Raw genomic sequence first — 14035 nt, 5'->3', positions numbered from 1 at the left:
AATGTGAACTGTATATTTACGGAGAAACCTTCTGCTGTATTAGACTTTTAGGCTTTAGACTTTAGAGATACAGCATGGAAATAGGCCCTTCGGCCCACCGTGTCCGTGCCGACCAGCGATCACCCCCTATACACTAGCACTATCCTACACACCAGAAACAGTTTACACATTTACCGAAGCCAATTAACCTACAAACCTGTATGTCTTTAGAGTGTGAGAGAAAACTGGAGCACTCAGAGAAAGCCCACGCAGGGAGAACATACAAACTCCATGCAGACAACACCCATAGTCAGGATCGAACCCGCTTGTCTGGCGCTGTAAGGCAACAACTCTACCGCTGCACCACTGTGCCGCCCCCATGTATTCTTTGTCTACATCCAATGAATTTCGCCCTTATATTTGTTCACTGACAGTGAATGCTTCTCCATGATTGTCCCCTTACAGTGAATTTCATTGTTTGAATACTTCTACTGGAGAAGGAAACCTTAAGAATAAGGGGTAGGCCATTTGGAACTGAGATGAGGAAAAACTTTTTCAGTCAGTGAGTTGTGAATCTGTGGAGTTAGTTCTCTGCCTCAGAAGGCAGTGGAGGCCAATTCTCTGAATGCATTCAAGAGAGAGCTAGATAGAGCTCTTAAGGATAGCGGAGTCAGGGGGTATGGGGAGAAGGCAGGAACAGGGTACTGATTGAGAATGATCAGCCATGATCACATTGAATGGCGGTGCTGGTTCGAAGGGCCGAATGGCCTCCTCCTACACCTATTGTCTATTGTCTATTGCTCCATATTAAAATCACATACCCTGAGTAAATTTACAGGCTGTGACTATCCGTAGAGGTGTTGTGACGAGAGGCAAAATGTTCACCCTTTGAAGTTCTCCAAAACCATCTCCACCGACGAGGGTGGGTTCAGTTCATTTGTATTTCCATTTGAAATGAAGTAGAGTAATTCTGAATGGTGCGGTGTGTCTCTGAAAGGCACAAAATAATGAAGATTTCAACAGTTGGCTAAACAGCAGCAGGTAAGGTGGACAATGTCTGGCTCAGTGAGTTGCCTTTCAGGCTGCCATTATGGATGGTTCATAAGCCATTTTCATAGTAGGCCTCCCAGTCAAAGATCTGGTAGAAATGCACAAAGACATTCATTGTGAAGTAGCAAAAAGTGTGGTGTCAACCTTTGTCCAGTGATGGCATGCTCAAAGGGAAAAGAAACAGACTTGCATTTATATAGCGCCATTCATGATCCCGCTGCCTCAGTCACAATGTTGTGAGTTTGATCCTTTAGCGGACGTATAATTATCCTGATCTGCATGACATCGGCTGTGGCTGTGTCTTTCCACAACTTAACCTCAACCTCCGTCGGAAAACAAGATTATCATTTAAAGCTTGTCCATTTCTGGGATCTTGTGTGTAAAATGGCAGCCTTGTTCCCCAACATTACAGCAGCATCCACACTTTAAAGGACTTCATTGACTACGAAGTGCTTTCTGAGTGCTTTAAGGCTGTAAGTACAATAATTTAAAAGCACGTTCTTTCCAAAAATATTCTGCGCTCGGGGATGGGGTAAGTGCTGGTGAAAGTTGAAGAGAAATGCCCCAGAAATGTCATTGTGACGTGTGAGGACAGGAAGAAACTATTGTACCTTTATCTGCCTTCTTTTTACCAAGCTTCTATAATACGTTGCTTCTAGAGTCATAGAGCATGGAAACAGGCCCTTCGGCCCAACTTGCCCACACCGACCAACATGTCCCATCTACACTAGTCCCACCTGCTTGCGTTTTGCCCATATCCCTCCAAACCTGTCCCATCCATGTACCTGCCTAATTGTTTCTTAAATGTTGCGATAATCCCTGCCTCAACTACCTGCTCTGGTAGCTCGTTCCATACACCCACCACCCTTTGTGTGGAACGTTGTGTAAAATGGGCTTGGGGTTGTAGATCCTGGGACTAATTGGTACAAGGTAAAGAAGGACAATCCCACCTACAGAAAATAATGCAGACAGTGTCCAAATAGGTACATCAATGGACAACTGGAATTCTGTCCCTTTTAATTGCAGAACCTAGACTACTCCCTGGTGTCTATGACTGCAATCTTCCCATTAGCTTTTAAATACAATGGATCAGGATGAAGGTTTCTATCTCTCAAAACTTAGTTTTGCTTAGGTTAGTTTAGTTTAGTTTATTATTGTCACATGTACCAGAGAAACATAGAGACATAGAAAATAGGTGCAGGAGGAGGCCATTCGGCCCTTCGAGCTAGCACCGCCCTTCATTGTGATCATGGCAGATCGTCCCCAATCAATAACCAGTATCCCATGATTCCACTAGCCCCTAGAGCTCTATCTAACTCTCTCTTAAATCCATCCAGTGATTTGGCTTCCACTGCCTTCTGTGGCAGAGAATTCCACAAATTCAGAACTCTCTGGGTGAAAAAGTTTTTTCTCACCTCAGTTTTAAATGGCCTCCCCTTTATTCTAAGACTGTGGCCCCTGGTTCTGGACTCGCCCAACATTGGGAACATTTATCCTGCATCTAGCTTGTCCAGTCCTTTTATAATTTTATATGTTTCTATAAGATCCCCTCTCACCCTTCTAAACTCCAGTGAATACAAGCCTAGTCTTTTCAATCTTTCCTCATATGTCAGTCTCGCCATCCCAGGGATCAATCTCATTAACCTACGCTGCACTGCCTCAATTACAAGGATGTCCTTCCTCAAATTAGGAGACCAAAACTGTACACAATACTCCATATGTGGTCTTACCAGGGCCCTATACAACTGCAGAAGAACCTCTTTACTCCTATACTGAAATCGTCTTGTTATGAAGGCCAACATTCCATTAGCTTTCTTCACTGCCTGCTGTACCTGCACACCAACTTTCAGTGACTGGTGTACAAGGACACCCAGGTCTCACTGCATCTCCCCCTTACCTAACCTAACTCCATAGAGATAATAATCTGCCTCCTTGTTTCTGCCGCCAAAATGGATAACCTCACATTTATCTATATTATACTGCATCTGCCATGCATCTGCCCACTCACTCAACCTGTCCAGGTCACCCTGCAACCTCCTAACATCCTCTTCACAGTTTACACTGCCACCCAGCTTTGTGTCATCTGCAAACTTGCTAGTGTTGCTTCTAATTCCCTCTTCCAAATCATTAATATATATGGTGAACAGTTGCGGCCCCAACACTGAGCCTTGCGGCACTCCACTCGCCACTCCTACTCTTTGCTTCCTGTCTGCCAACCAATTTTCTATCCATGTCAATACCCTTGCCCCAATACCATGTGCTCTAAACCGAGGTACAGTATAATGTAATAATAATAATGTATTTTATTTATATAGCGCTTTTCATATACTCAAAGACGCTTTACAGAGATTTAGAGAACATAGGGAAATGAATAAATAGATAAATAAGTAAATAAATAAACGAACAGAGAAAGGAGACAGAAGGTAAGGTGACCTTCAGTGGTTGAAGCTTCTTTTGTTGCATGCTATCCAGTTAACAAAAAGAACATACATGATTAAAGTCAAGCTGTCCACAGTGTATAAATACAGGTTAAAAGGTATATCACAGCATAATTTGTGTAAGAAATATTGCTGTGGAAGATTTAAAAGAGTAGAACGATTGTAATGTACGCTGGCAGATCCCCTTCTGGAACCAATTTTCAAGGAGTCGCCTGACTTTGGTGCCATCTTGGGTTGCCCCATCTTGGGTGGCCATCTTGGATTGATGTTTCAAGATCAAATATATGCCATTGGACTAACGTGTCTGGTAATCATTGGGAACTCAGATCCAGTGTTCAGTGGAATGATGGCATTTCTCGGGACAATGTGATTTGCCAAACTGCAAGCCCTACTCCTCAGTATATTAGAAAAATAGCGTGCAAGGATCTACATTCTGGAGTCCATGTATCACCTCTAGAGATGCAGATTATGCTAATACCCTCCAGCACAAAAAGAGGTCTGACCTATTCCCACAAATCCCACAAATCCACACTGCCAAGGAATCAGTAAGTCTGGTTAATTTAGTGTTTCTGAGTGTTAATGTGCTTTATTTGCTTATGCGAGGATCTCATACATATTGGCCCCAGATCACATTGGAAATTTAAAGTGAAGGGCATTTCAGCATCAGACAGACAAAAATGTTGGTAGGTTTACTTAAAGGCAAAGAGGTATGCTGGCGAGTCAAATGATATTTCCAGCCAAGCTCTTTAAAGTGAGACAGCTTGAAAACCTTGTAGATTTTAATTTAGGACCTATTCTGCTGAATTGCCTCCAAAGTCCGTGTTTCTTTCTCCCGTATATTAAATACAAACAGTAACCATTTAGAAATTATTAGTACGCTTCGTATGAATGAAATTGAATGCATGGGATAGATGTAAATTGAAAATAAACTTTCCTTCCAGTTTCGCTTAAGATAATACTATCACGTTGGATTAATAGGTTCATGTCATAGGAGCAGAATTAGGCTATTCGGCCCATCAAGTCTACTCTGCCATTCAATCATGGCTGAGTTAATGCAACTCTTGAGTGCCTCAATGCCTTTTTTTCCCTAAAATCCCGTCTTGAGTGATGTTTCCACTATTTTGACAATGGAAGGGGAAGGTAATTCCAAACTGGTTTAATAAATTTGCCTTCATCTAAGAACGACGTGAATATATTTGAATAAAATCCCAGATATCTTTCTCACTGTTTGTGCATAAAGCTGAACCATTGTATAAAGTCTTTAGGCAGGAAGTAAAAGGAAGTGATGAGCAATTAAAAAAGTTAATTCCTTGCACCCTGCATCACAAGGCAAGACATAAAATAAATAGTCGTGGGAAAAGATAGTTATTCAGAATAAGAGGACGTAGAAACTGGTGGTTTAACACAGAACCAGCTCTGGTGTTTCATTACTTATATTCATGATTTAGAATTTGTCAGCAAAATACGCAAATTCTAAATTTACAAATGACAGCAAATAGAAAGAGTTAGATAGTCATAAATGAGAAGAACACAAACTGTTGGCAGACATTAATAAAATAGGGTGGAATTATATTTTGGAAATGAATTTGAACAGACATGTGTGTGAGGATTTAAATTTATAAGGCAAATAAAAAGATCACCTTTAACATGGAAAATAAGGATTTAAAATGGAGGGGAAGAAAGCGTAGAAATGACGAAAACTAGCATTGGGAGATTAATATCACGAAGAACACATCCAATGGAGTTAATCTATAAAGAGAGAGCATTAAAAATTGGAATCTTTCAAAATCCGGCCCAACTTCTCAAACTGCCGTTCTGACCCGAAACGTCACCGATTCCTTTTTGCCAGAGATGCTGCCTGACCTGCATTTTGTGTCCATCTTCATAAATAGAATCTGCAGTTCCTTCCAAGGCATTATGCACTGGACAAGTATTTGCTTGCCAAGGATGGTCAATAGAGTCACAGAGTCGTACAGCATGGAAACAGGCCTTTCTGCGCAACTTGCCCATGCCAACCAAGATGCCCCTGTCTCTACTAGCTCCATTTGCCTGCATTTGGCCCATATTCTTTCCTATCCATGCACCCGCCTAAATGTTTTTTTAAATGTTGTGATAGTACCTGCCTCATCTACCACCTCTGGCAGCTTATTCCACATACCCACCACCCCTCTGTGAGAAAAAGTTACCCTCCAGATTCCTATTAAATCTTTTCCCTCTCGCCGTAACAGATATGTGAGAGGAATTACATTTAAAAGGTGAATAAAGAGATCACCTTTTACATGGAAAATCAGAATTTAAATGGAGGGGAAGAACCGGAAGCAGAAATTACAAGAAATAGCATTGGAGATTAATGCCATAAAGACAACATATTTAGCTTCTAAATAGAAAGCATTCAAAAATGAAATCTTGGTGAGACTATGACTATTGCACATAATTCTAGTTTACTATTATATATTTTTTAAAACAGACTCAGAAGACAGGATATAGAAAATGTACGAGCTGATGCCAGAAATTAGAGATTATGTTTGTCAGGAAAAGATGAGCAAACTATTGTTTTTTTGTTGAAATGTGAAAGATGAGGTTTGAATTAATAAGGAGTTTCAAAATTATGCAAAATTTAGATGGAATAGACAAAGATTTTCTTGCCTTTTGAGGAAGAACAAAGCTCGAGCCTACCAGAAAAGATAGTTACTCAGAAAATAAATCAATTAAAGAATTCAGCAAATGCTTTCTCACCTGGAGTATCCTGAGAATATGGACTCTCACTCTGAAGAAGGGTCTCGACTCGAAACGTCACCTATTCCTTTTCTCCAGAGACGCAGCCTGTCCTGATGAGTTACTCCAGCTCTTTGTGCCCATCTTCAATGTAAAGCAGCATCTGCAGTTCCTTCCTACACATGAGAATATGGAACGTATTACTAAAGATTGAAACAGATGTTGGATTTGCATGAGGGAGAAGGACAATACTTAAACGGAATTAGAACAAAACGATTGGGAAGATCTCCAAGTGGAACAAAAATGACAACATAGACTGGCAAGGGTTAATTACCTATTCACAAAATTCTGGAGTAACTCAGCAGGTCAGGCAGCATCTCAGGAGAGAAGGAATGGGCGACGTTTCGGGTCGAGACCCTGAAGAAGGGTCTCGACCCGAAGAATCTGAAGAAGGGTCTCGGCCCGAAACGTCGCCCATTCCTTCTCTCCTGAGATGCTGCCTGACATGCTGAGTTACTCCAGCATTTTGTGAATAAATACCTTTGATTTGTACCAGCATCTGCAGTTTTTTTCTTACACCAGGGTTAATTACCTGCTCTATACTGAATATTCTTTTATTATATTCAATTTTCACAGTGAAGATCAAATCTGGGAAGATTTCCGTTTTTTTTGCTCTTATTCATTAAAATTATTGCAGCTCCACAGCTCCAAGTCAAGGAAGTCAATGAATGAAATTCACAAATTGTGCAATACTGCAATTGATCACTGTTGATAAAATTATCTGCATAGCAATGCCGCAGCTGAAATCCTTAGTTTCTCTTCATACATGGACAGGATTATTTTAAATAGTTTACAGGTTCACAGAGAACTAAGGAAATCTGATTTTTTTAAAGAAAGGCAACTTTAATAAAATTATTAACATGCCAACCTTTCAACACCCAAGTAAAACATGTTTTTCCATTGGAGAGCCTGCAGTCAAGTGTGGAACCTGTATTTTTTTATATTCCTTGAATATATACAATCTCAGCAATGTTGGTTTTTGTCTTTGAATTGGAAAATCTTAGAGTCTAGCCCTCCTGCCAACACTTAATCACAGTGAGGGGTGGATACAGTTTTGGAGATGTTGTCTTTGAGATAAACATTGGCCTAGACTCTGTCTATCCCCTTAAGTTGAATGGGACAAAATTCCATACTGTTAATTTAAGACAAGTAGGCGAGTTTCCCACTATGTCCAGATCAATATTTATGGATTTATGCACAAATAGCAAAAGGCCTGGATAGCGTGGATGTGGGGAGGATGTTTCCACTAGTGGGAGAGTCTAGGACTAGAGGCTGCAGCCTCAGATTAAAAGGATGTACCTTTAGGAAGCAGATGAGGAGGAATTTCTTTTGTCAGATTGTGGTGAATCTGTGGAATTCATTGTCACAGAGGGCTGTGGAGGCCAAGTCAATGGATATTTTTAAGGTAGGGATTGATAGATTCTTGATTAGCACGGGTATCAGGGGTTATGGGGTGAAGGCAGGGGAATGGGGTTGAGAGGGAAAGATAGTTCAGCCATGATTGAATGGCGGAGTAGACTTGATGGGCCGAATTGCCAAATTCTGCTCCTTTCACTTGTGAACTTATGAATTATGAATCCATCAATATTGCTGAAAAAAAATCATCTTTTTATTGTTATACTAGGATCTTATTGTGCACAATTGTAACTCTTGGTTTCAAACATTATGTCTGCGGCCACAATTAAAACAAGCTTAAAGTATGGAACGCACATTGGAGTTTTCCAAGGCATGATATACAGTAAACGTGTAAGTCTTGCTTTTCATACACATTAATCTGTGAGGGGCGTGTGCAAACAAAACAAAGGCTTCGGGGCGATCTTATAGTGGTGTATAAAATCATGAAGTTTTTTGCTGTGAATGAACTGTGAAGATGCAGTTGCTCACTCCTGCATTGCAGATCAACATTAACTTGAAGCTCTTCCTGCAGCAAATAATTCAGATGAAGCTTCAGACATTGACTCGGAACCAGATCTGCCTTTGAAAAGGAAACAGCGGCGGAGTCGCACGACATTTACAGCAGAACAGTTGGAGGAATTGGAGAGAGCATTCGAGAGAACCCACTACCCGGACATCTACACTCGGGAGGAACTCGCGCAGAGAGCAAAGCTCACAGAGGCACGAGTGCAGGTAACGGCATGGCCCGTTGATCGCATGCATTACCTTGTTAAACTCTGGCGACATTTAAAAAATATATATTACCCAAAATTATTTACGCTGCAATGTGTAAGTTGTACCTTGAGTGGGAAATCTAGTTTAGTCACTTTAGATCATTGCACGAAACTGCAGAGGCTGGTAACTGTCTCCTCTGGCAGCCTGTTCCATATACACATGTGGTAAATGTCCATGTACCACATGTGAGAAAAAGTTGCCCCTCAGGTTCCTATTAAATTTCTCGCCTCTCACCTTAAACCTGTCTACACATGGGCATTTTTGACCTCTTGTTTTAGATCCCTCAGTGTAAATCATTGTCAGTTATGGCTGCAATGCCTGAAAACTGGAGGGTGGTTAATGTTGGACCTCCATTTTAGAAGGGCTGCAAAGATAAACCTGGGAACTATACATCAGTAAGACTCAATGTGTAGGAAGGAACTGCAGATGCTGGTTTAAACCGAGGATGGACACAAAATGCTGAAGTAACTCAGCGGGACAGGTAGCATCACTGGAGAGAAGGAATGGGTGATGTTTCAGGTCGAGAGTCTGAAGAAGGGTCTCAACCCAAAACGTCACTCATTCCTTCTCTCCAGAAGTGTGAGAAGTAATCGGAGCACCCGGAGAAAACACACGCAGTCACAGAGAGAACGTCTAAACTCTGTACAGACAGACAGCACCCGTAGTCAGGACCGAATCCAGTTCTCTGGCGCGGTAAGGCAGCAACACTACCGCTGCTCCACTGTGCTGGCCCTTAGTTCATGGAGGGTAGAACAAGAGAGCTGACTAAGAGGGCATGGAATGGTCAAGTGTAAAGATACCAAAGGATACCAAAGTCTGAAGAAGGGTCTCGACCTGAAACGTCGCCCATTCCTTCTCTCCTGAGATGCTGCCTGCCCTGCTGAGTTACTCCAGCATTTTGTGAATAAATACCATCGATTTGTACCAGCATCTGCAGTTATTTTCTTATACAAAGGATAAATGGTGGTTTACGGCATGGGCAGAAGGGTCTGTTTCTATTCTGACCACTATGAGATGAGGCAGTGATGGTATTGGATGTTATCAACAAGGCAGAAATAGACGGTCTTAATGATGTGAGGTCAAATATGACACTGAAGTCGTAAATGTATGCTCAGCGATCAACGTGTTGCCAAGGAGTAGATTGGAGATGGTGTGTAAAGAAGTCTGTGGCAAATGGTTGAAAACTATGGCACGGAAATTGCAGTTGTTGGGGAAACAGTAATGCTTTCCATTGATCCTGAAAGGAGCTTCCCACAGGGGTCTGGGGATCGCAATGGCAAACATTTGCTCTTTTCCGAAACGGTCTTGTGTCAGACATCAATTCAATGTTCGACACAAAATGCTGAACAGGCAACAACTGGAGAGAAGATAGACACAAAAAGCTGGAGCAACTCAACGGGACAGGCAGCATCTCTGGAGAGACGGAATGGGGGACGTTTCGGGTCGAGACCCTTCTTCAGACTGGTTAGGGGTAAGGGAAACGAGAGATAAAGGCTTTGGTGTAGAGAGATGAAGAACAATGAATGAAAGATATGCAAAAAAGTAACGATGATAAAGGAAACAGGCCATTGTTAGCTGTTTGTTAGGTGAAAATGAGAGGTGAGTGCAACTTGGGTGGGGGAGGGATAGAGGGAGAGGGAATGGAGAGAAGGAATGGAGAGAGGGAATGGAGAGAGGGAATGGAGAGAAGGAATGGAGAGAAAGAATGGGGAGAAGGAATGGAGAGAGGGAATGGAGAGAGGGAATGAAGAGAGGGAATGGAGAGAGGGAATGGAGAGAAGGATGGAGAGAAGGAATGGAGAGAGGGAATGGAGAGAGGGAATGGAGAGAGGGAATGGAGAGAGGGAATGGAGAGAAGGAATGGAGAGAGGGAATGGAGAGAAGGATGGAGAGAAGGAATGGAGAGAGGGAATGGAGAGAGGGAATGGAGAGAGGGAATGGAGAGAGGGAATGGAGAGAGGGAATGGAGAGAGGGAATGGAGAGAGGGAATGGAGAGAGGGAATGGAGAGAAGGAATGGAGAGAGGGAATGGAGAGAAGGAATGGAGAGAGGGAATGGAGAGAGGGAATGGGTGACGTTTTGACTTTTCACAAGAAACACATAGCAAAATGTCAGGTTTAAATTCCAGGTAAGAATGCTACAGGGTACTCCCATTCTGACTGGTCTACCAATCCCATTGATCTTGTGGAAAGGGCATCCATGTAAACAATTGGCTGCTTTGCTAAGTTATTAAAGGAAAGCAGATGCCAATAACCACAACATCATGTTGAAACTTCGTCAAATGAAGAGACCCGGTTTAAATCCTGGCTACGGGTGCTTGTCTGTATGGAGTTTGTATGTTCTCCCCGTGGCCTGCGTGGGTTTTCTCCGAGAACTTCGGTTTCCTCCCACACTCCAAAGACGTACAGTCTTGTAGGTTAATTGGCTTGGTATCAATGTAAAAACTGTCCTTAGTGTAGGATAGTATTAATGCGTGGGGATCGATGGTCGGTGTGGACTCGGTGGGCAGAAGGGCCTGTTCCAACACTGTATCTCTAAACTAAACTAAAAAGGAAGGGGGAAAAAATCTGAGGGAAATAATTTAACAAATACTAGTTACCTCTCTACCATGAAATATCCCATGCTGCATGAGGGCATTTATCCAACATCACAGAAGATAGATGGAAAACAGCAAAGCAGCTGTATGTTGTCTGCCATTCACCTTCAAAATCTGCAATTTCTACACATACATATCGCTTCCAGAAGTCATAAGTGATAGGAGCAGAATTGGGGCATTTGGCCTATCAAGTCTACTCCGCCATTCAATCATGGCTGATCTATCTCTCCCCCCTAACCCCACTCTCCTGCCTTCTCCCCATAACCCCTGACGCCCGTACTAATCGAGTCAGGGAAGGATAAGTGAAGTACAAGAACTGACACTCTCTAAGTACTTGCCTGACGGTGAACGCAGGAGCCACATTAATACAGCAGCTGGCACAGTGTAGCTTTAACCCTGTGACTGCTCTGCATTCCTCACAGTTTCATCTGGTCTCATGAGACCTATCATCTCTTATGTGGCTTGCTGTGATCTACTTCCCTGCTAAATTCCCCAGAACAACTAACATATGGATCTTTGACTAAACCCAGCGTGAATGACAGATTTAAGTCAATCATTGACTTCTTCACGACAGTTCAGTGTTGGGAATTTAACATTTCTAAGACAGTAGGAATACGGAATCTGTTAACTTTTATTGAGTTATTTCTTGCAATAAATTTTAACATTTTTAAATGACAGTTATACTACCATCCTTTACCCCTTTTAAACCCACACATAACATCTGTACGTTAATAAAACACCAGTGACAGTTAACTGCTGAGGAAGTTCAACAGGTTTAATTCTGCACAGTTATCTTATATCCGGAAATAAATCGAAAGCTTCTTGTCTTTTTAGAAAATACATTGCTCATAAAAAAGAGTGGAATGAGACTGATTTGGAATGTATGCGGTGTTTGGATTAACACCTACACAAAAGTGAATCTACTTCAGTGAATGATGGCTAAAGATTTTCACTCACCTGTTCCAGAATTCTAACGAGTTTGAAGTCTTGCTTAGTTTAGCCTAGAGATACAGCGTGGAAACAGGCTTCTTCGGCCCACCGGGTCCGCGCCGACCAGCGATCCCCGCTATCGCGGGTCAACACTATCCTACACCCACTGGGGCCAATTTTTACATTTATCAAGCCAATTAACCTACAAACCTGCAAGTCTTTGGAGTGTGGGAGGAAACCGAAGATCTCGGAGAAAACCCACGCAGGTCACGGGGAGAACGTACAAATTCCGTACAGACAGCACCCGTAGCCGGGATTGAACCCGGGTCTCCGGCACTGCATTCGCTGTCAGGCAGCAACTCTACCGCTGTGCCACCATGCAGCCCTTGCAGCCTTGCATTGCCATCTTGTCTTACCTTTTGACAAAAGGATCAGTTACTGTAGCCGCAGTCCAGACTGAGAATTGTAAAGTTCGGGTGGACTGTTATGGGATACCACACTTTGCAGAAAACATTTGATTTATGCTGAAGAAATGCCTCAGGAAAGTTTGTTTATGCAGTTATTTTTTAAAGCAGCTTTATTTCAGTAGTGTTGATTGTTGCCAGGATAGCAGTAAATAATCCCACAATGAAATGTATTTTTAAATGGCGCATTATTAAAAATGGTATATCAATTTCTCTAACTTCAAGTATCCCTTGCTTTCCCTCTCTCTCCGCCCCTCCCCCACCCTAGTTCTCCGACTAGTTTCACTGTCCTTCTGATTAATTTTACTGATTGCATGCCTCCTTGTCACCTTCCCCTCAGCTAACAATTAACCATTCTACATTTACATTCTACAGTCTGAAGAAGGGTCTTGACCTGAGACGTCACCCATTCCTTCTATCCAGAGATGCTGCCTGTCCCGCTGAGTTACTCCAGCATTTTGTGTCTATCTACATTTCCATAACATTGTCTGCTTTGATCTGACATTCTCACACCTTCCTCTTCCATATCTCTGGACTCCTACTCCCTGACTCTCAGTCTGAAGAAGGGTCTCGACCTGAGACGTCACCCATTCCTTCTTTCCAGAGATGCTGCATGTCCCGCTGAGTTACTCCAGCATTTTGTGTCTAACTTTGGTGTCGAACCAGCATCTGCAGTTCCTTCCCACAAAGTGTTTTGCTTGATTTGTCATTGAAGTAGTTGTCAATGTAATTCCAAATACAATTGGTGTGCTGTAATGTTTTGCAATTGGATCTTCAGATTATTACTTTTGAATGTAAATTTTGGATTATGCCGTTCATTCTCGTTTTGTTTTTTTTACTGTTCATAGCCTGAATGCAGCAAAAGTAATTCAATGCAATTAAAATTGTCCTGGAAGTGATCCTGTTTAATTTATTAGGTTTGGTTCAGCAATCGTCGGGCCCGTTGGAGGAAGCAAGCTGGCGCCAACCAACTGCTGGCGTTCAACCACCTGATTCCTGGAGGGTTCCCGCCCACAGCAATGCCCTCCTTGTCTCCTTACCAGCTCTCGGATGCCAGCTATCCGCCCACGTCCATACCACAGGGTAAAGCAAATCCTCATGTTTAAACAAAGTCAATCTCTAATGCCTGCATTCTGACAAATTGATTAGTCTGTTACAATCCCTGAGGTTTTGCACTACAATTGACTTGCATGGTGTTGTTCTTGGGGATGACCACTGGGTGATACTGCTACCATTCAGACACATCTTCAGTTGTGTACCTCAACGTCACTGGGTGTTTCGGCCTTTTATTAGAAGACACCCTCAGTCGAGGCAAGCCCCCTGCAGGGTGATCAGACCTGGGTGTGTGTCTTATGGTTAGCCTCTAGGTGGTCACATGGAAGCCCAGACAGCATCTCTTCTTTTCAGCCACAGCCAGTGCCTGCTCCGTTCGGCGGCATTGGCAAGTTCTTTAGTTGCTTTCCTTTGGGCCTGCCCTCTGACTCTTACTTCCCTCAGGAGCCTTGCGGTGGAACTGGCTACAAAGAATATCAATGCATATCAACGCATGATCTGGGAACCATTAGAAGCTAACTGTGCCCCAGAGTGAACCAGAGTGAACGATTTGCCATCTTAGGTCATGTTCGTAAGTGATA

At 42.6% G+C, this 14035-nt stretch overlaps 1 protein-coding gene across 3 annotated transcripts in view; it reads left to right on the top strand.

Moving 5' to 3' along the window:
* The window catches only part of LOC144599661 (paired box protein Pax-3-like), a 103509-nt gene that overhangs the window by 43621 nt on the left and 45853 nt on the right, over window positions 1-14035 (top strand). For all 3 annotated transcript variants that reach the window (XM_078410827.1, XM_078410829.1, XM_078410830.1), the window contains exons 5-6: window positions 8170-8369; window positions 13319-13484. In XM_078410827.1, the coding sequence (XP_078266953.1) occupies window positions 8170-8369; window positions 13319-13484 (366 nt within the window). The remainder of the gene's footprint in view (window positions 1-8169; window positions 8370-13318; window positions 13485-14035) is intronic.

Source organism: Rhinoraja longicauda, chromosome 13 (assembly GCF_053455715.1).
Source record: "Rhinoraja longicauda isolate Sanriku21f chromosome 13, sRhiLon1.1, whole genome shotgun sequence".
Classification (NCBI taxonomy): domain Eukaryota; kingdom Metazoa; phylum Chordata; class Chondrichthyes; order Rajiformes; family Arhynchobatidae; genus Rhinoraja; species Rhinoraja longicauda.
The sequence above is the reverse complement of the archived record's forward strand: the minus strand, read 5'-3'. Positions and strand labels throughout refer to the sequence as shown.